This window comes from Empidonax traillii, unplaced genomic scaffold (genome assembly GCF_003031625.1).
Source record: "Empidonax traillii isolate 1590-97213 ecotype Southwest subspecies unplaced genomic scaffold, ASM303162v1 scaffold8:size5222938, whole genome shotgun sequence".
In the NCBI taxonomy this organism is placed as follows: domain Eukaryota; kingdom Metazoa; phylum Chordata; class Aves; order Passeriformes; family Tyrannidae; genus Empidonax; species Empidonax traillii.
This window is the reverse complement of record NW_020955201.1, coordinates 2,179,790-2,199,829: the sequence shown is the minus strand read 5'-3', so window position 1 is coordinate 2,199,829 and position 20,040 is coordinate 2,179,790. Positions and strand designations below refer to the sequence as shown.

The window sequence follows — 20,040 nt, the reverse complement described above, 5'->3', positions numbered from 1 at the left end:
CAATCCATCTACGTCCTGAGGACCTCGCTGCCACCGTCCAAGCGTGCTTGGCCCCGGCAGATGAACCTCAGGATTAAAGGGTGGGCTCAGTTCCGCGCACACTGTGTCTCACCTAAAAAATCCAATGCGCAGGCTGGAAGGTGGAAAGACCTTCCCCGGTTCTTCGTTCGCGAAGAGACTGGCCATTAGGTAGTTGTATGTTTTTTGGTATCAGTGTTTAAAACTTTAGTTTCCGTTATACCTTCTTAATTTAAAACTTAAACAGCTGTTTAAACAGCTTAAGTTAAAATTTTACAGCTCTTTAATTTGCTTAACAAAGAGCAACAGTTGAGTTTTTTTGTTTTTTCTCACACTGTTAGAAAGGAAGCTTCCTCCCTTGTACCGGTAGAGTTCTTACTGCAATTTTATTTTAAGGTAACAAATAGTATTTGATTTATTAATGGAGGTGAGGTCCCTCAGTAGGCACTGGCCATGATAAAGCTTTTGAGGGAAGAAGTTTCTTAACTCCCTGGCAAAGCTTTCTAGTTCTCATCAAGGATTACTGTTACAGTTGTTTTCCCTTCAGTATTGGCTGCTGGCTTTTGTGTCCCCCACATCCTCCAGCTCAACTGTGTGAAAATACACTCCCTGCTGCCACCACAAAGATGCAATGGAGTTTCCTTCATTTGGAGAAATTGCAGGAGTGTGAGGATGTATCTTCACCCCGAGGAAAACTGCATTCCTGCTCTATGTGTTTCCCTTGGCTTCTGCTGGTGGAAGGATGACTGGGGGAAAGACCCCTTGGCCAGGTCTGGTGTCAGGAGCTGTTCTGGCTTCTTAAAAATCCTATGGTGTGCTGGGTGATAGCACTCAAACCTCCCTTTTCCAGGTTCAGTTTGGTGCCTACCTGACATGGTGGTAGGTATTATGTAAATGACCCAAGAAAATGAAACATAACACATTAGTCCTTTTATGGAGGCATTAATTTTTACACAAAAATATGAAGTTTATCTTCTGTGTTGAAAAAAGAGGTCAAGTTATAAAATTGACAGATCTGATCAATTGGCTTTGAAAGATACTCTCTTCATTTACAATTGAAGGTTTTTTTACTTATTTTAACCTGCTTCCTTGGAAATGTGTAGAAGCTGTAAAAGAGCAGAAAGCCAAGTCACTAAAAACATCCAGAGGAATTTCATTTTATTTTCATAAACTAATCTACCGACTCACATCTATCTGTGTAAACTAATTACTTTTTTAATTAGATAGCCTTTTTGATTGCTTATGGAGAGCTGTGGTGAAATTTACCGCTAATTATGCAGGGGCAGGAGGAGGCCTCTGGATTGTTAGGAAAGATGAGAAAATTTTATTTCCCTTTGTTGAAATAGAGAGCAAGTCATAATTGATACATAAATAATGTGCTTATTTTTTCCATTTTCAATCTATTCAGCCTCTGTTTAACCTTATTAATTGAGGCTCTTTGCATCTAATGTAAATTGAGGAAATTGAGTTTCCTTGCACCTAATGTAACATCTACAGTAACTTCAGAACAATAAGAAAACAAAACTGTTGTAACAAAGTTTTCCTTCTTCCTGTTAAAAGTAATGTTTATGTTGAGTGTTTCTAGATTTTGGACATTGGTGATGTTTGCCCTGAAATGCTGGATCCTGGATGTGCTAGCAAATAACCTGTGAAGTTCAAGAGCTGATTTTTTCACTCTAGTTGAATTTGCCACCTTCCACCTGTTTTCTAAATACAGTTTCATATCCCTTTCACCATCTCTTCCAAAGTCTTAAGCCCATGATTTGGATTTGTCATGGGATCTCTATTATATCTAAGAAGAGAGCATAGCCAAGATTGCACATGGAAGAGAACCCAGAAGTGGTTCTCTGTTTTGTCTTCTGTTCCTGGTGTCCTCATAAAGAACAGGTACCCTTGAGAGATCTGAGGGGAGAAGGGTTGTTAAGATAGTTAGGCTGCAAATGACATGCTTTCTTCTCCTTTCTCTCAAGTTTGTAGTCCTGCTCTTTGTGAAGGGTGAGACTTTGAAAAAAATTTGCTACTTTCCCTGTAGTTGCTTCCAGCAGGCCCCACAGTTCACTTCTTGCCTTGCAAGTTCCATCCTTCTGATTGCAGCTTCAGTTCAAACTTCTGGCTTCTTATCTTTGCCCCGAGCAAGTTGCTTTTGCACAAAGTTAACATAAAATGACAAGTGGTAATTTAAGGTATTTGACATTACATTTTAGTGGTGAGTGTTCAGAAATGCAAATAGTAAGTGGAAAGCTAAACAAAATTACTTCATCTGGATTGTCATCTTGTCCTTTCATTAAGGAGGAGTATTTTCAGCTTCTTTGAATCCTGTGTTGTAACATGCAGTCAAGATCTGAAAGGTCTGATATGTATCACTGACATCCTCTCCTTTGAGGGGGCTCTGGGGATCACCTCTGCGCTGTATTCGCAGTAGTTCAGCTGTGTCACAAATATTTTATATTTTTGAATGAGGGGTAAGTGCCACTGAAGGAAGGATGGATGCTTATCCACCTTTGGATGCTTTCCCTAATGTATAAGTATGAGGCAGGATCAGCTGTCCCTGTATCATGTGTGACAGAGCTGCCCTGTCAAGATCTCTAGGAAGGCATCTCCAGCAGAGTTCCTGGGCAGTCTGTTCCAGCACTTCATTTGTCTTAGTTGTTTCCTGATGGAAGAATGCTTCCAGCTTTTTTTTTTTTTTTCCCCTCATTGTAACTGAAGCTCATTGCATCTTTCTGCCAAGCAAAACTTTATTACTTTCCTCCATAACCTTGTATATGCTAGAAGACTATTACCACTGCCAACCCCAGTATTTTTCTAAGCTAAAACATCTGGATTTGTTCCTTCTTTTGCAGAAACCATCTTTCAGTCTTTTTAGTTTTCAGTGTTTGCCTTTGAATCTTTCTTATTTGTTCAACCCTTCAGTGGTAGCTTCTAGCAGTGATGATGTTTCTAGATGAAGACTTCTAATACAAAGGGGAGTGTTAGGGTTGTTGCCCATGTCTTGTGAACTAAGTTAATGCATATAACTCACTAAAATTCTTACGTTTCTTTCAGAAACATATAGCTTTTGCTTTTTCTTGTGTTGTAGAAACTTGCTGCTACAGTGTATAATTTGGGGTTTTTTTTCCTTATTTAAATATGTCCTTGCTGAATGCAGTTTTTTAAACTTTCTCCGGTGTGTTAGAAACCTTTTGATTTCTAATATTGTCCTTGAAGATACTGAACACCCTTGTATCACCCACATATTAAATACACACACTTTCACTTCTTTTGTCATACAGGTCAGTTGAACAGAACTGTACCTTTTGGGGTGATCAGACCATTTCAATTTTAAATTCTTGGTAATGGCCCAGTCTTAAGAGGCTGTGCAGCCACCTATTGTTCTAATTCAGAAGACTTCAGTCTATTAGGAAATTGCCCAGTTATTTGGCATTTTCCTTGATCTGAACCTCTTGGCTTGCTTGAGTTAGACCAAGGACTTGAATTCTCTCCCATACACCCTTGAGTGTTACGATGTAGGAGATTGACTGCAGCACAGTTGAATGGTTGCACCTGAGGCATAGATGGTGGGTTGCCAAAACCAGGATGTTATTATAAGGAAACAGAGGAGCTCTGTTTGGTTTATCCTTTATGTGTATTTAACCCAAAATAGCTGTGTACAGTTAGCTCCTCCCTTCTCTTAAAGGATGCTGGAGTCTGAAAACATGCTGCTGTCCTCTCAGACACTTCCAGAGGCATCTGGAGACAAGAAAGTAGTTTCGGGTGTGAACATACCTTGATTTTCATCAGTGAGGATGGATAATTTTCCATACTACGGACCATGCTTGTCTTTTGGAGTGATAGGGAAGAGCATCATCATCCCCTCATGCAATCACAGGGAGCTAGGAAACAGCTTGGACAGAGAAGTATTAGGTGAGCACGAGAAACCATTCTACCCTGGAAACTACTGCACCAAGAAACTTTTCCCTGGAAATTATGTGGTAGGTACTCAGTCCCATGTGCCTTTAACTCTGACTGGCAACTTAAGCCATATTACAGTGCTACTTTCCTTCAGCCACTATAGGTCACAACTCTGTTTAGCTTTCATACCGACCTGCATTTTTTGTACTCAGCAACTGCACATCATTTTTCTGTGGACTTGTTTTCCAGAAGAGTGTATTCTTTCTTCTGAAGAACAGTAATTTTTATTTTAAATTCTGCTTTACCTGGCAGACTCAGCACCTCCCTACAACTCCTTTTCAGCTCAGCATTTATTCCTCATACTCCACTCAATGGCTGCAAGTGAAGAGTTACTGCCAGGCTGACTGCAGTTTGTCACCTGAGACACGTAATCTGCTTTGTACACTCCAGCCACCTGTCCCAGTGAAGGTGTGAGAGAGTAATTTGCATGGACTGGAGTCTCTGTATTGACAGAACTCCTAGTTTATGATTATTGATAAGGTTTGACATGGTTATTGATCTGATTTTCTTGTATACTTTCCTCTTTCTCCTGTCTTCTTTCTCTCTGCCAGCTTGCACCACAAGAATGAGATTATTAAACCTAGTCCTGGTTGGTGTTCTGACCCTACAGGGTGGGATGTTAGACACCAGATCAATTAATATTGGGTCAGAACCCATTTGTGGGTAGTGTGTGTGTGTGTAGGGAGAAGGGGTAGGTAGAACTTAACAGAGGTGGGGTGGCATCGTATCCCTCATGGCAGCCCCTGGATCCCATGTGGGACAGCCCCAGCATAGCTGCTGGTCAAGCAGCCCAGGAAAACTAGAACACACCACACCTCCTGGAGCCCAACCCAGCCTCGGACTGGCGGGGACAGTGAGAACACTGTTTCTCACTCTGACCTGGAACACCAGAGTGGCTGGAGGGGTTGGCCATAGAGACCAGAGCAAATAAAACAAGGGCATGTGTCCGGCTCTATTGTGGCACTGCCACTTGGTCTTGTGAGAGCTGGTCTTCTACAAGCCTTCTGTGGTAGCTCTAAAATCTGTCTCTCCCTCTTTTTCCTTCTCTTTTCTCGATCCCTCTGTTCCTCTTTCTCTGCTCCTTTCTTGATGCTTCAGGTGGTTTGGGGGTGGAGGGATTCGATCTTGATTTAAGTGTTATTGGCTTCCTGGACCTTGACTTCAGTGTTGTTGGATTAATAGTATATGCTGCATCAGTACTGTGGTGGAACATTTTGTCTAGCTTGTGTGGTGTCCTTTTGAACTTTGGCCAAGCCCCCTTATTTACTCCTCTAAATTAATAAGGTAATTCCTTGGAAACAAGTCAGTATCTTATTCTCTTGATGTTATTTTGAGGTATTAAAGAACCTCATATCTATATGTTAAAGTAAAGCTCTTAGCCAATCCTGTGAGCCAGCAGCTCCCGGGGCTGGAGTTTTTCAGGTCCATAGAAAAAACTTGCTGAAATGAGTACTCAAAGACAGATGTTTTCCTCAACAGCAGTTCATTTGTGCCATGAGCTGGGAAGTGTCTGCTTGGCAATTACATGCCTAGGGCACAATGCTGGTAAGAAGGTATGCTTGTTCTCTTATGAAAACAGAGTGTCACAAAAGGTTTCACCTCTCAGCCCTGTCTAGTACTGCTCTGGGAACACTTCAAAAGTAGATCATTCTGCAGTCAAATCAGAAATCTTTTGGTGTTAGCCAGTCAAAGCAGTGCTTAAGAGTGATGGGGAAGTAGACTTACTACTCTCATGTGCTTAAGGTACACAAATAGAGGTACTGAAAGAGGAGTTTACTCAAACTCAGGCAAATTAACAAAAAATTTTATTGAGTATTCAATATAGCACCACACAAAAGGTACACTGTGCTTTGTGTTGCCTTTAAGGAACATGCCAGAGCACTTTCAAACTAGAAAAACTAATGTAAAAAGCTTTCTTGTTTTTCAACAGAGCTTACTATTTGCTGTAGAGAAACTACTTTCAAAAAACCACAACTTTTGTACATAACATTTTAATGCTCTTCCAGGCAGACTGAGTATTGTTCCCTTACCCATCAGGTCTCTTTCATGTTCTGGGGTTTAAGCTTGGTTCAAAAAAAAAATCTCACTTAGGCCAATGTGCTTTCAGGAAAAGTATTCGGTCCAGAACTGTTACTTGCAGGTGCAACTGACAGCATCCTAGTCACCTGCTAAATTCTGTTTCTTCAAGTGACAGAATTTCTGATCAATGGTAATTATGTGGATTGGGCTTTATGAATCAATCCAAGTCAAATGAGAAAGATTTGGAATCAGCTTTTAATTTGGCTTGGGCTCAAAGATAAACAAGGATTACATACTTGATAAAATTACAGAAAAACTGCATCATAGAAAAAAGACAGGTGACTGTGAAGGGTCATTTAATCCATATTCTCTTTCACTACAGATTGTTATGGTATAATGGCTTTAAATTATTTCACATATAAAGTGCTTCTACAGCCCATATCAGGAGGCAGGAACTAGATGGAACCCTTTAAGCCCAAACCATTCTATGATGCTGTTTCGTTCTGAAGTATTTACTGGTCCCTTACATAACCAAACTTTGTTTCTTAGCCTGAATTGTTCAGATTAAATTCTATATATCAGCTATTACACTTAAAATAAATGGGCTTTATTTTTCCTTTTTGTAATTGAGGTGAACTGAAAATGTATTTATTTTGCCTGAATAGGGAACACACAAATGTTTCAGAACATCTTTTATTTGATGCATCTTGCAGTTAGAGAAAGGCCAGTTTGCATAAAGGGAACCTTAGCAAGTCAATAATAGTAAGAAAACCATAGTAAAATAAAAGTATGGAATGGACCCCGTGCTAATGCATATAAAGAGAGTACTGGAAAACTGCTAGGCTTCCAGTTTCACTGACTCCAGTATGGAACGTGCTTCTTTATACTCTTCAGCTTCTTCCAATTCTTTTTCATTTTCCTGGAATTAAAAACAACATTTTTGAGTACTTTGAAAATAACCGTTGTGGGATTAAATTTAAGAAGGTAACTATGGAAAAAAACTGGTAACAACAGATGAGAAGGCTGAGGTAACCATGTTTTTGTCTCACTAGCAGCCTCTCTTCCCACACCTCTTAGGTGGATGGATAGGGACCTGAGGAGGAAAGTCTCTCCCATGGTAAGTAAAGATCAGGCTCACAACCACCTGAGGAACCTGAATGTACATAAGTCTATAGGACCCAGTACGATGCCTCCCAGAGTCCTGAGGTAATTGGCTGATGTAGTTGCCAAGCCCCTCTCCATAATATATGTAAAGTTGTGGCAGTCAAGTGAAGTCCTTTAAGACTGGAAAAAAGGAAACATCTCTAAACTGGAGATATGGATTTGATGGGTAGACAGTTTAGTGGACAAGGAGTGGTGCAGCTGACACATCTGATGTCATCCAGAGCAACCTGGACAAGCTCAAGAAGTGTGAATTTCATGAGTTTTAACAAGGTCAAGTGCAAGATGCTGCACCAGGGTCTGGGCAACCCCCCCGTATCAATACAGGTTCAGGATGAAGGAATTGAGAGCAGCCTTGCTGAAGAAGGACTCGGAGGTGCTGGTGGAGGAGAGGCTGGACATGACCCAGCAATGTGCACTCACAGCCCAGAAACCCAATTGTATCCTGGGCTGCATCAAAAGCAGTGTGGGCAGCAGGTCAAGGGAGGGGATTCTGCCCCTCTACTCTGCTCTGGTGAGATCCCACCTGGAGCACTGCATCCAGCTCTGGGGTCCTCAGCCCAGACAGTCCCTGTTGGAATGAGTCCAGAGAAGGACTGCCAAGATGATCGGAGGGCTGGAGCACCTTCCCTACAAGGAAAGGCTCAGAGGTGGGGGCTGTTCAGCCTGGAGAAGACTCTGGGAAGATCTTATAGCATCTTGTAATACTTAGAGGGGGCCTACAAGAAAGATGGGGACAGACTTTTAGAAGGGCCTGCTGCAATAGGACAAAGGGTGATGAGTTTAAGCTAAAAGAGGGTAGATTCAGACTAGATATAAGGAAGAACTTTTTTACAGTGAGGGTGGCAAAACACTGTTAACAGGTTGCCTAGAGAGGTGGTAGGTGCCACATCTCTGTAAACATTCAGGATGGGCCTCTGAGCAACCTGATTTAGCTAAAGATGTCCCTGGTCATTGCAAGAGGGTTGGACTAGATGACCTTTAAAGGTCATCCAATTCAAACCACTGTATGAAATGACAGATACATAATTTTTGAAAACACAAGTTCTATGAAACTCAAAGCACAGGTAAATTCCTACTTAAGGTCCAGTATAATACCTGTTAAATGCAAGTAGATTTGACTTTTATTTTACTGTGTTAAATATTTAAAATCAAGGAACCATTAAGAACAAACGTCAGATGGAGAGTACTCCAAGGAATAAGCTTAAGTAGATTGACAACTGAAAAAAAGCACTATGATACAGTAAATTTTAATAAAAGCATTGAAGGTGAGCTAAGCACAGAAAGCAACACTTAAAGACTTCCAAATTCTTAAAAACAATAGTAACTGTCCTTATTCCTTAAGTTTGCATAGCACACTATAAATAAATAGCACTACTTCTGCATACCACTGAAGTCTAGTCTAACTGTTAAGTAACTAATTGAATGACAAAAGAAGCCTAAATCTTGCCAGGTACTAAATATTTATTTTGGAAAACAGTAGAGGCAAAAGACCTGAGAACAGGATGCCTTGAGTTTTCCATTTAAAAAGTATTTGCATTTTAGCCATCAGTATGTCTGGGGCTTAATTTAGGGCATATATTTTTAGCCCCACAATAGCACTTACACATGTAGGTGAATTTTTGATGAGAAGGCAGCTTTTAAAAATAAGCATGATCATCTCCAAACTTGGTACAGTTTCAGTTAATCTATTTGTACAAGATACTTCTCATTCCTGCAGGTATTTGTATCTTAAAAACGTGACACTACTGCTCACTTCACAATAAACCATAAAGCAGTATTCAGCAAGGACTTATCTGACTTGTTTCTTGTCGATAGCATAATAAAAGTAGTAAGCAAAGTATTCTGACCAATTCAGTTCAGTATAAGCATAATACATACACCTACACTATCTATAAAACCACCTGGGTTTTTTGGTGATGGAACTAGCACAGGAATTCTGAGTCTGTTCTCACAGTTTTGTATTTAAACTGTTGAGTGTACATTCCATTAAAGATGGCTTCCACTATTCTAACACACAGAGTTTTCATAGACTGAAGATCAAGTCTGCAAAGACAGTTACCAAAGTGAAATACTGCTATATTACAGGATTCTGGTCTTGGAACCTATAAAAAGTAATTCTTCAATCCAGTTTTAATTTGCTGCAGTTGTACTGCAGACAACCATGTTTATCCAAGTTCACCCAGGAACAGCCGCACTTCTTGATCAGTGGGGTATGGTGCTATACTCACTAGTAGTTGAGAAAGCTCTGCGTGTGCAACTTCCAGTCTGCGCTGGCAGTCTGGAATCATCATTCGTGACTCCTGTAAGATCTCGATCTGTGAAAATTAAAAGCCAATGAGATAAGAATGTATTCCAGATAGAAACATTACCTTTTAAGATAAGTTTTTACTCTGAAAAATCAGCAGTCCAGTCATTATCTAGGAACTTCAGAACAGTTGCACCCATTTTCTGAATAGGCTTTTTTATGAAAAGACACTCACTTAGCATAATTGTTTAAAACTCTTTTAATTTACAGGACACTTCCATTTACTCTATGCTTAATTAAATATGAAGTATTAAGTGCAAGAGAGTATTTAGAATAATTTTTCCCTTAGGAAAAAAGTACTGCTTGGTAAGGTTTCCATACACCATTTGTTAAAAAGTCTATTTAAAACAAACTTTCTCCTGCTGTCATGAAGCAGCTTCATCCAAAATGGGATCAGCTGGTTACATAAATATCTCCTGCATCTTTTAGGTAATAAAGAAAAAGAGTGTTCAGATAATACCCCATAGAGATAATTACTGCATGAAAAAACTTATTGAGTTATTGATCACATTGTGTGCAGACTGCAGGAGGCTCTGACTGAAAGACAAAGGTAAAGAAAAATGAAAAGCAAAGACCAGCAGGCTCATATTTTTGATGCTTATCATGCATAAAAAGTTATTACTTATCCTTGTGCTTCATTTTAGGAGAAAGATTATTCTCACCATGCACTTTGAACAAAATTACTAAACTGGCACCCCACCGAATCTGAAAATCCTGCTGCCTCCTAAAGAAAACAACTTCAGTCTTAAAAAAGGGAACATTTACTTCATGGAACACTTCTGGATCTGAAATCCAACCACTGAGAAGGAAAGGTGTGCAGAGTTGTTCAGTAATACTATTTAGAAACAAAAATCTGTTAGATATTTAAATATGAAACATACAATACATTGAGGACAACCCTCAACAGAAGGCATTCCCTTTAAATGGCTGACTTCACTGTCATTCCTATGCTGTACTGTCCTTCTAGCATTAGTGCTGCTGTGCCAAAGGGTCATTGTGAAAGCATGTTAAGCTATAGCTAAGAATGTATTTATGCATTCTGGAAGGCCTTATGTAGTAAGACATTATCATGATGTTTTGAAGTGTCATGTATTCAAGTTCTTACATCAAGTTGGTTTTGAGAGAAAAAACTTAGTTTCTAGTTTTAGACTTTCATCAGTGAATCCATAGAATGAGATGTGCCATAAACTGTATGAAATTATGCCTTCTACTTTATGTAGTAGAATTGTCTTGTATAAAGAATACCTACAAGAGTGAGAATATCCAATAATTACTTCCTTGAGCCAGCACTACTAAATATTTGTTGGTTGTAAAGCTGGTAGGTGAGATGAAAAGTAGTAACTTGTTTGATATGTGCCACTAGATGAGCCATCTAGGAAGGCATATGGATCTAAGAATCTGTAAGCTGTAGTTCTGCCTGCTTTGAGAAATGAACAAATCTACCCTAGTCATTCTGTTCAAAACAGCATCCGACTGAGATCCAGTGGGGTATCTGAATTTTGTTTACATTTTCCTGCAGTTATGCAATAATAAATAAAAATCAGAATGATGATAAATCCTGGAACTATACTCAGCTGAAGACCAGAACAGGAATTATGTGGAACCAGTATTATTTAACCTCTGCATAAACCACATTTTTCAAGTAATGCTGATAATTCCACTACAAAGGTACATAGTAAAGCAAAGTCAAAAGCTCAAATAATTAGATAAGCTTTAGGACTGGACTTTCTGAAGTGTTTGCTCTTCACATTCTATCAAAATTCTGTCAGACTTTCTGGCTGAACTCTAAGGCACCAACTGCAGCCACTCAAGCTACAATGACAGGCACTGCAGCCACTTCTGTCCCTGTGACATGCACTGCAGCTACTCCAATTCCGGTGACCAGCACTAGGTGACTCAACCTCCAGCTACCAAGGACTGTGGTTTTAAACTCAGCCAGCAACTAAGTACCAGGCAGCCTCTCACTTTCCCTTGCCTTGGTGGGAAGGAGAATCGGAAAAAAAAGTAAAGCTCATAGACTGAGATAAGAATAATTTAATAACTGAAACAAAATGTAGTGATAATAGTAAAAGGGAGAGAGACTAACAAAACACAAGAGGAACAAGTGTTGCTCAGTGAAACTGCTAACCAGCTGCTGATACTCATTCCATCTCCAATCAGTAATTGGCATCTCCCAGCCAACTCCCCCAGTTTTATATACTGAGCAGGACATTCTATAATATGGAACATCCCTGTGGCCAGTCTGGGTCTCCTGTTCTGACTGTGGTCCCTTGTGGCCTTTTGTGGGCCTGCTCACTGGCAGAGCACAAGACAGGAAGAAGCCCTTGACTTTGGGTAAATGGTACTTAGCAACAATTAAACATCAGTGTGTTATCAACATTTATTTTCATACTAAAAAAACAGCACTGTGCCAGCTACTAGGAAGAAAATGAACTCTGTCCCAGCTGAAATCAGGACAGTATAAAATAAAGGAAGTTATAACACGAAGTTGATCTAATTGTGCAAAGAATCATAAATATCTGCAAAGTTTTTGTGAATTACAATGCCAAACAGAATTATTAAAAATCTGGAGTAACTGAAGTGCATCTAAATACAGAGTTAAGACAAGCAACAAAGCACCAAAAAGTGTACAGAGAGAAACTAATTGAACTTGGTGTCAGTAAGTGCACACAGGACCAAAAGAGCTCTTGTGTCTACAGTGAGGATGACATGCCCTTTCCTTCAGGTGTACTGAAAAAGCCAGTTCTTCAACCCATCATGTTTCTAGTTAGTTGTCTTTCAGGACTGAAGCTATTTCTACTAAAGGAACAGATGTCTGGCGTATTTCAAAATAAAGCAGTTTCCTCAGATGTGATGGAGCTCTTTAACTGTTGGGTTGTATACCGCCTAACTCCTAAACATGACTGGAAATTGTAAATTGGGTCAGATGTCAAAAGAAGTACGTGCTTAATGCACTACTGGGTAGCTTTCACTACGTTTTCCTTAAATTTAAGACTGCAGCGATAGATTAAGACAGAACAGATGCAAACACACAGATTCATCTACCATTTGCTTAATAGGAACCATTACTAAAATCAGACAATTTACACATTCAAAATAAGCCAAACCTGTGAGAAACAGCTGAGGGGGTAATGACCAGGCTTTATACATCAGCAATTTGTATTTTAGGATGTTCCACAATGAAAACTCAAGTCATTGTTTTAACTTTTGACATAACAGAGCTGCTTAGATCAGGCAGGTTCTCTACTTTTTGGATCACCCAAGCACTTACACAGAAACAAATTTTTGATAATTTAAAAATATAGTAAGTGTTACTTTACATGAGTGCTGATACCTGTAGCAGCAAGCAATTTTGCTCAGCCTGACATGTATTGTATTAGTGAGGATACCAGTTTTATCAGCTTCAAAAAGACAGAAGCAGAGTTTGTAGATTTGGGGATTTTTCCCAGGTGACCCAGATCTAGCCAAGAGATTTAGAGATATGCAGATCCACAAATATTTTGAAAACAACAAGAAGAAAACCTCAATAGGGCTCTCTGCCCTTCCTTGCTCTTAGAAGGACAGCCTGATAAACTACTGGGTCACAGGATATAGAGGCAGTATTGTTTCATATGACAGGAGTAATGGTCTAAACAGAAGAGATAAGCTAATAACCACGATAAATGTAAATGACTCATACATGTACCAATTATATACACACACATGAATATATATTCTGGCTTTTAAATACTGTCACATAATCACTTGTCCACTGACTGTTGCACAGATAACCCTAACAGGATGGATCTACTCGAAGATGGCAAAGGATGGTGAAGAGGAAAAAAAAAAGACATGCAGATAATTGTTAGCTAAGACAAGTACTACTGGTTTAATCTACTTTCAACAGAAAGTCTGTAAAACACTTGGAATTTATTGACTAATTACAGCCACATCTGATAGAAGGATAGAGACCTAAAAGCATCTATCTAGAGTTAAGAGTTCATATTATTAAGCAGAGATCATGTATTCTTAGAGGGGGAAATAATGACAAAAATAATGAGACTGATGTGAAAATGTACATTTCATCTAATCTTACTCTACTTGATGAGTGAAAATGAAACTTTGAACTCTGAAAGAGCTAAAAATGTAAAAAGCCAACTGAACTATCCAGAATATTTCTTTGAGGCTAAAAAGACATTTAAAATGAAACAGTTATAGAACATTACAATGTTCCTTTCAGCAAGAACTCCTCTGGTAAAAAGATTAGCAGCAAATTATCATTTTACACAATTATTTTCCAAAGTAACATGTACTGTTTCCAAATATGTTTCATTTTAGTTGTTTCAGAAGACACTGTTTCACTCAACAAAGCAAGAAAATTCACTAATACTTGAAAAAAATTGTATTAGCAAGATGTAAATATTCTTATATACTATATATACGTAATTCTATGTGAAGTCCACTGGATTTTTAATTCATCTAGAAATGACATTACTCAAGAAGTAATTTGGAAAAGTAGAATACCTTTCAAAAAAAAAAGGAAAATTTATCATTCATCAGTAAAAATGCTTACAATTAACAAAACCACTAGAGTATATCTGCAATCCCACAGAGAGGAAACACTGAGGAGATACTTCACACTTCTTCCACACTCACAAGCCTCAAGATAAAAGCATGAGCTGGGAAAATATGTTTATTTATATACAAGACCCAACAACAACCACATCAGTATAGAAGTTCCTATTGTTAGCCAGCACTTGAATTATACCGTGTGAAAAATTTCTGCTAACGTAGTATCATGAAGTTCTGCTTAAAGTCTTCGTATATCGAGACTTGTTACAACTGTGTAGAAACTAAAGCTTCATTACAAAAAAATCCACAGGGAGGTAGAACTGCACTACTTGCTGCTGCCAGTCAAGAGTTCAAGACTGTGCAGAAACCATAACTAGAATTTACACCTGGTGGAATAAATCAAAAGTATTTTAATATTTTGTTACCATAACAAAGTCTTCTTCCACCCCACAATGGAAGCTTGGTCAGCATTTACCAGCATTGCAAGAAGATCACTCTTTTTGTTTTTCTGGTATTGAATCTGAATCCTCATTAAGCAAGTCTTTCTGGACAGTGCATGTAAAGGCCAGCATCTAAAATTGCCAACCAACCCTGCTGGTCACTGCCTCAGCTAGAGAACACTTAAGTCCACAGGAACCACAAATTGCCCCTCTGCACAAGGAGGCAGAAGAAAAATACTAAGTCAAACCCTATTGTTCAACAAAGTGACTGATCCCTCATTACAGACCAGACACACTCTAAATACTACATGTGCTGCAGGAATGGCATTATCCACTTTCAAGGAAAATTTTCCATATTCACTTCTGTACTGTAAAAGCATATGTTCTACTTGTGAGTTGTAACTAGAAAACTGAAAGTAATGCTTTTAAGCATCTCTCCATGAACTCTCAATTAATTTGTGTGTATATTTATTTATATATATATATATATCATTTAGCTAATACTTCAGCTACAGTAATAGTTAAAACTGTTCTTGTAGTCTCAAATTATTGAATTTGTTCCCATTCCCAAAATGTTACTTTTTATTACTAAAGACTACAACTGTATTTTAAGAGTTATTCAGATTGGAAATTAACTAAAACCAATTCTTAAAATGTGTAACTACAGATATTTTTCCTGAAAAAAATCTCAAACTCTTAACTTTATCCAAAATATGGTTCTTAGCAAACTCCTGGTACTATATAACTTTCTTTGGAATAACAGATTTGATCCTAGGAAAAGTGTGCACATTCTTTCTGAGCCTCCACATTTTTAATAATCTAAAATATTGCGATATTCCAGACAAATAAGAAGTGATGATGTCATCGGAGGAGTTGCTTGCTTTCAAAGTGGATCGAGCAATTTCTGAATGAATGGACACTGTTTTCTGTGAAGGCTTTTGTCATTGTTCTCTGAGAATACCTTCAAGTAGTATGGAACATTTAACTTCAGCAGAAGTTCACAGCCAACACTGTTTTTGACTTTGATGATATCTTGCAGGTCACTGTGGAAATACCATGGTACAGTCAAATAATCTGATGAATGGGCGACACTAAAAATGGGAACTGCATTCATTAGTTCTTGTTAGCACCAGCGGATCTTCAGAAAGGTTACTGTTTTGTAGGATCTTCAAGTCTCAGTCTGTGGTGAGGCAGAAGACCGCTCTGTTCTGTGAAATAAAATTCTTTTCTTGTATACAAATTCTTTATTTGTATAATAAGGAATGCATAATGAAAGCAAGGCAGGACATAGACACATGAACTGAAATATGAACTTACTGAAAAAAGTTGGTTTAGCTTGCTCTAAAAATGCCTTCTATCTTGTTATAAGTTAGTATAAGAATTTAGACAACTCAATTCCAATTAACCATTGATAAATTTATTAAGCAAGCGATAATAAAGCAAACAGTGCTGGGTGGCCTGGGGGGCAATTGCCCCGCCCGAGGCACACACTGAAAATGTAGTAAATGTTTCTTTTTATACATTTCCAAGTCCCAAGTTTTGAATGCAGCTGTGTTGAGGCTTGAGTTCGTGGTTCATTGCTAAGTGGTCATCTGGGATTTGTCAAAGATGAAAGCTGCAGTTCTTATCAGCTGTAAATTTTACCAATACTGATACTTCTTTGTTTAGCAAGATGTCTGCAATTATTTTTACTGACACTTGCTTAATTAACAGGATGTCCATGAAACTTATCTTGTTGATTTATAACAAAAGTTCTTTATTCCCTCATACACATAAGATTTTATGAACAAAGTTAACAATCTATTACATATCTTTTGTTAATTTTATACTTGAGTTTTGCTTAACCAGTTCTTCCACTGTTTAAAAATGAAAATAGGACACCAATAGGTTATGTTTTAGAACACAATGCCATAAGACTGTTAAAAAAAGTGAAATTAACTTTAATTTACAGTTTTAGTTTCTGAAAAGATTTGAGAGAAAATCTGGGAAATACTTGGGGAAAAAAACACAGTTAAAAGGTAACATAATTAGCTGAAAGAATATAAAGGCCACAGTGAAACATGGACATTTCACACTTCTGTTAAGGATAAACACAAATCTCCCTCTAGCTACCTCCCAGTGAGAAGGAAATGTGACACTTCTTCCAAAAGAGTATGTACCAACTGGCTGCAACCACTACCCTTGTGAGACACCTTCCAAGAAAAAATGTAGTCATACTGTAATAGTAACATTAAATCATATTCTTGAGCAGATGAAAATACAGCATGTCCCTTCCTAGTCAGTGACTTCACTACAAACTCCAGCAGCTCTTGAGGAGCAGCTGCATACCCACTGCTCCCTTTCTTTGACACCTGGGAATTTACCAAAAGGATACTAGTGTCCTCAAGAGTAGAAATGTTTCATCTTAATATTAACTAGCAAACATTCTCACTTTGCTGTAACATTTGCACTTACCAACAAGCACTTGGTTTACCTACAGCCATCCAGACTATGTATTTACTACAGGTTCTTGGTATTTCTGAGAAAGAGCTCATGATGGCCTCAGACACACTGTCCACCAGTAACACCCATCCTGACACAAAGTGCTAAGTAATAATCCATATGAAGTCTCCTTATAATTTAACGGTTTAAGGAAGTTTCTACAGCTGCTTATTATGACTTTTGTAATTGACAGGATTTTTGTCTAGTACTTATATAACAGGAGTCTGAGAAAAGGGACAGGAGATTCTTCTATTTAGGGATTAAATGAAAACAAAGAAGGATCTTATAAAACAAGGTTTAGGATAGTTACCTGCTTCTTAATTCCATAATCATCACATGCTTCAGCTTTCATTTTTTCAATCTTTTCTTCTTGCTGTTTTGCTTCTTTTTCATACATAACTTTTTCTTTTGCCAACCTGCAATTAAACCAAGTGACTGTGTTAATCTGCTTCTATTACAGTAAAAAGTTAGATCACTGATAACAGCCTCCTGTCCAAAAACTGCAGCAGGGGTAAGATAATATACAGTTTAATAAAAAAGGCTCTTAACCACTACAAAAAAAACTACATGTAGGAAATGCTGAATTCAACTATAATGTCTAAAGATTCTTATGAGAATATTTTGAATTTAAAAATTAGTTTAAAGATTATTTGTGGATTTATCTACATAGAATATCTCAAGAAATCTTTGTCTTGGTACTTCGTTTCAAATGCCTAACAGAAACAAAAAGCTGCCCTGTGGATCTGCACCAATGCTGATGAAGACAGTAGTTCAGAGAAGAAAGCTATGTATCTCAAAATATTAAATGTCTGTAAAGACAACACCTGCCAGACTTTCTCAACATCATCCCACTTTTAATAGTTTTGCAGGTCAGTTGATCTGTACTGGCTGTTACAGTAACATGGTCTTTCCTCTTCCCCATTCCTTACTAAGACCACTGCACCTGCATTACTGGGTGAATAATGATAGACATAATTTTTAGTAGTAACTTGGAAAAAAGTTATCACATGTTAATGAAAAAAACAGCACTATCAAGTTCATCAGCTACAATCCCCTAATGTTTTTTTTCCTCATCACTACATTTCATACCATTAAATGCATTATTTCCCATACTATTTTTCATACAAAATAATGAAAAGTAAAATTTCCAAACTACACCATAGCCTCACAGTCTTGTGGTTATTTGAGTATTTTCTCCATTTACCTTGATGATGGTTTGGGGGTTACAGACAAAAACAACAGTCCCATAACCTACATTACAACCATTTTCTTTATGTCCTGTCTTTCAAAGGAAAAAAATCCATCTTTTAATCCTAATAATGGACCCACACCTGGGAGTAGAGTGCTTTTTGCTAACTAGTATAGATTCAAGAGTAACATAAATAACTTTGAAGAGAAATATTAAGGTAGCGTGATGCCCTACAGTAATTTTAACACTGCAATCCCATTATCAATCCCTGTATTTGTTGTTACTGCAATTTTACTGTTGCATCTCCTACTTTATTAGTTATGTTCATTAGGCATATACTGGATTACATAAAACTAGATCTGAACCAAACCATCCTTCAGTATCTGAAAAATAAAGGAGTTATTTCTCATCAGCTAATTCAGGACCAGAACACATACTGAAATGCTGCTGTAGACCTGAGATCATGCCAAAGAAAATCCTTCCCCTTCCCCAAACAAAAGAACCTGATCAGACTATATCAGATTGTTTAAGGAGAATTTAACATCCAAAATAACATAATCAGATCCAAGAAACAAAGAATATATTATACAAATGAAAAAATGGTCTAGTAGAGAGCTTCATGACCACATTAGTGCATCAGAGCAAATTCATTCATAATGTGTCACAGTTAAGTGCCTTACTGTTCTGAGGATGGACAGAATGTTATTGGGGTGACAGGAATCTTTTGTGAACTGAAGCTGCCACAAAAGCACCACTGCAGTTGTACTGTGAGAAAAATTCCACTGAGAATATACTGATTATGCAATAATAGGAATTCTCCCTGCTTTTGACAGAGTTTACATCATCAAAGATTGTTTTGCTAAAATAACCTGAAGAGGTGGCTCCACAGCAGTTGGGCTGGGATATGACAACCTGAACTTGTTCAACCCCTGTGGAGTCGCACCATAAGAGTCACACCAGCTTTAACGGCGTGTAGAGCACGTCCTGTAGGTATTGACTAGGCCAGTTTCTACAAGTAAGCCAAGTACTAGCTTTGAGAAGTAGTACTAGGCAAAGACAGGAGCCTAATTACTACTAATAAAGACACTAAATCAGTGGTTGTAATTCCAGCTACTGGAACTAGCTCCAGTATTAGCATCAGCAAATATTGATTTAGTAGAGGATGAGTTAATTGTTTGATCAAGGTTACCTGATTTAATTCCAGACAGTATTACTTGCTTTGCTACTTTTAGGTTCCAAAAAAGTTCATTTTAATCGACCTGTGAGACAGATGACTTTTTTTGAATGAGAACTGCAAAACTCCATGAGGAGCAAGGGGAGAGGTATGATTGAACACAGTTTTTATGCTTATTCACTTACTGAAGTGTGTATGCCATCAAAACTAAAAGCGATCTACATCACTAAACTGAACATTTTAAAATATTTTAAATTTTAGCCAAAACAAAAGGCTCAATGCTTACCATTACTTATGTTTTCACATTTACATCTCCTCCTCTGCACACTAACTTTTCAAATTCACTCTTCATTCAAGTTGGCATACTTTTATCAAACACGAAAAGATTCAGTGTTCTGGCCTAATTTGGAATTAAATTTAACTTGAACTTTTGTCTGCCTCTCTCACATCTGGATACTTAAGCTTTACATCTATCTGTGTTTATTTGCCAGTTTCTACTTCTGTAGTGGGAGCCCCTGGTGGTCTAGTGGTTAAGGATGCGGCACTGTCACCGCCAAGGCCCGGGTTCGATTCCCGGTCGGGGCCCCTCCCCGGGCAGATGGAGCTCATTAGCCCTGTAAGGCAATCCATCTACGTCCTGAGGACCTCGCTGCCACCGTCCAAGCGTGCTTGGCCCCGGCAGATGAACCTCAGGATTAAAGGGTGGGCTCAGTTCCGCGCACACTGTGTCTCACCTAAAAAATCCAAT

The 20,040-nt window shown here is 38.3% G+C and overlaps 1 protein-coding gene across 2 annotated transcripts in view; it reads right to left on the bottom strand.

Moving 5' to 3' along the window:
- Positions 1-5,752: 5,752 nt before the first annotated feature.
- The window catches only part of TBCA (tubulin folding cofactor A), a 29,462-nt gene continuing 15,174 nt past the window's right edge, over positions 5,753-20,040 (bottom strand). Inside the window, exons 1-4 of one of the 2 annotated variants that reach the window (XM_027882650.1) lie at positions 17,240-17,351; positions 15,410-15,539; positions 9,381-9,467; positions 5,753-6,907 (exon numbers count right to left, since the gene is read on the bottom strand). In XM_027882650.1, the coding sequence (XP_027738451.1) occupies positions 6,827-6,907; positions 9,381-9,467; positions 15,410-15,539; positions 17,240-17,262 (321 nt within the window). In that variant the 5' untranslated portion in view covers positions 17,263-17,351 and the 3' untranslated portion in view covers positions 5,753-6,826. Of the gene's footprint in view, positions 6,908-9,380; positions 9,468-15,409; positions 15,540-17,239; positions 17,352-20,040 lie in introns of those variants that run through there. The other variant, XM_027882641.1, reaches the window with a different exon arrangement.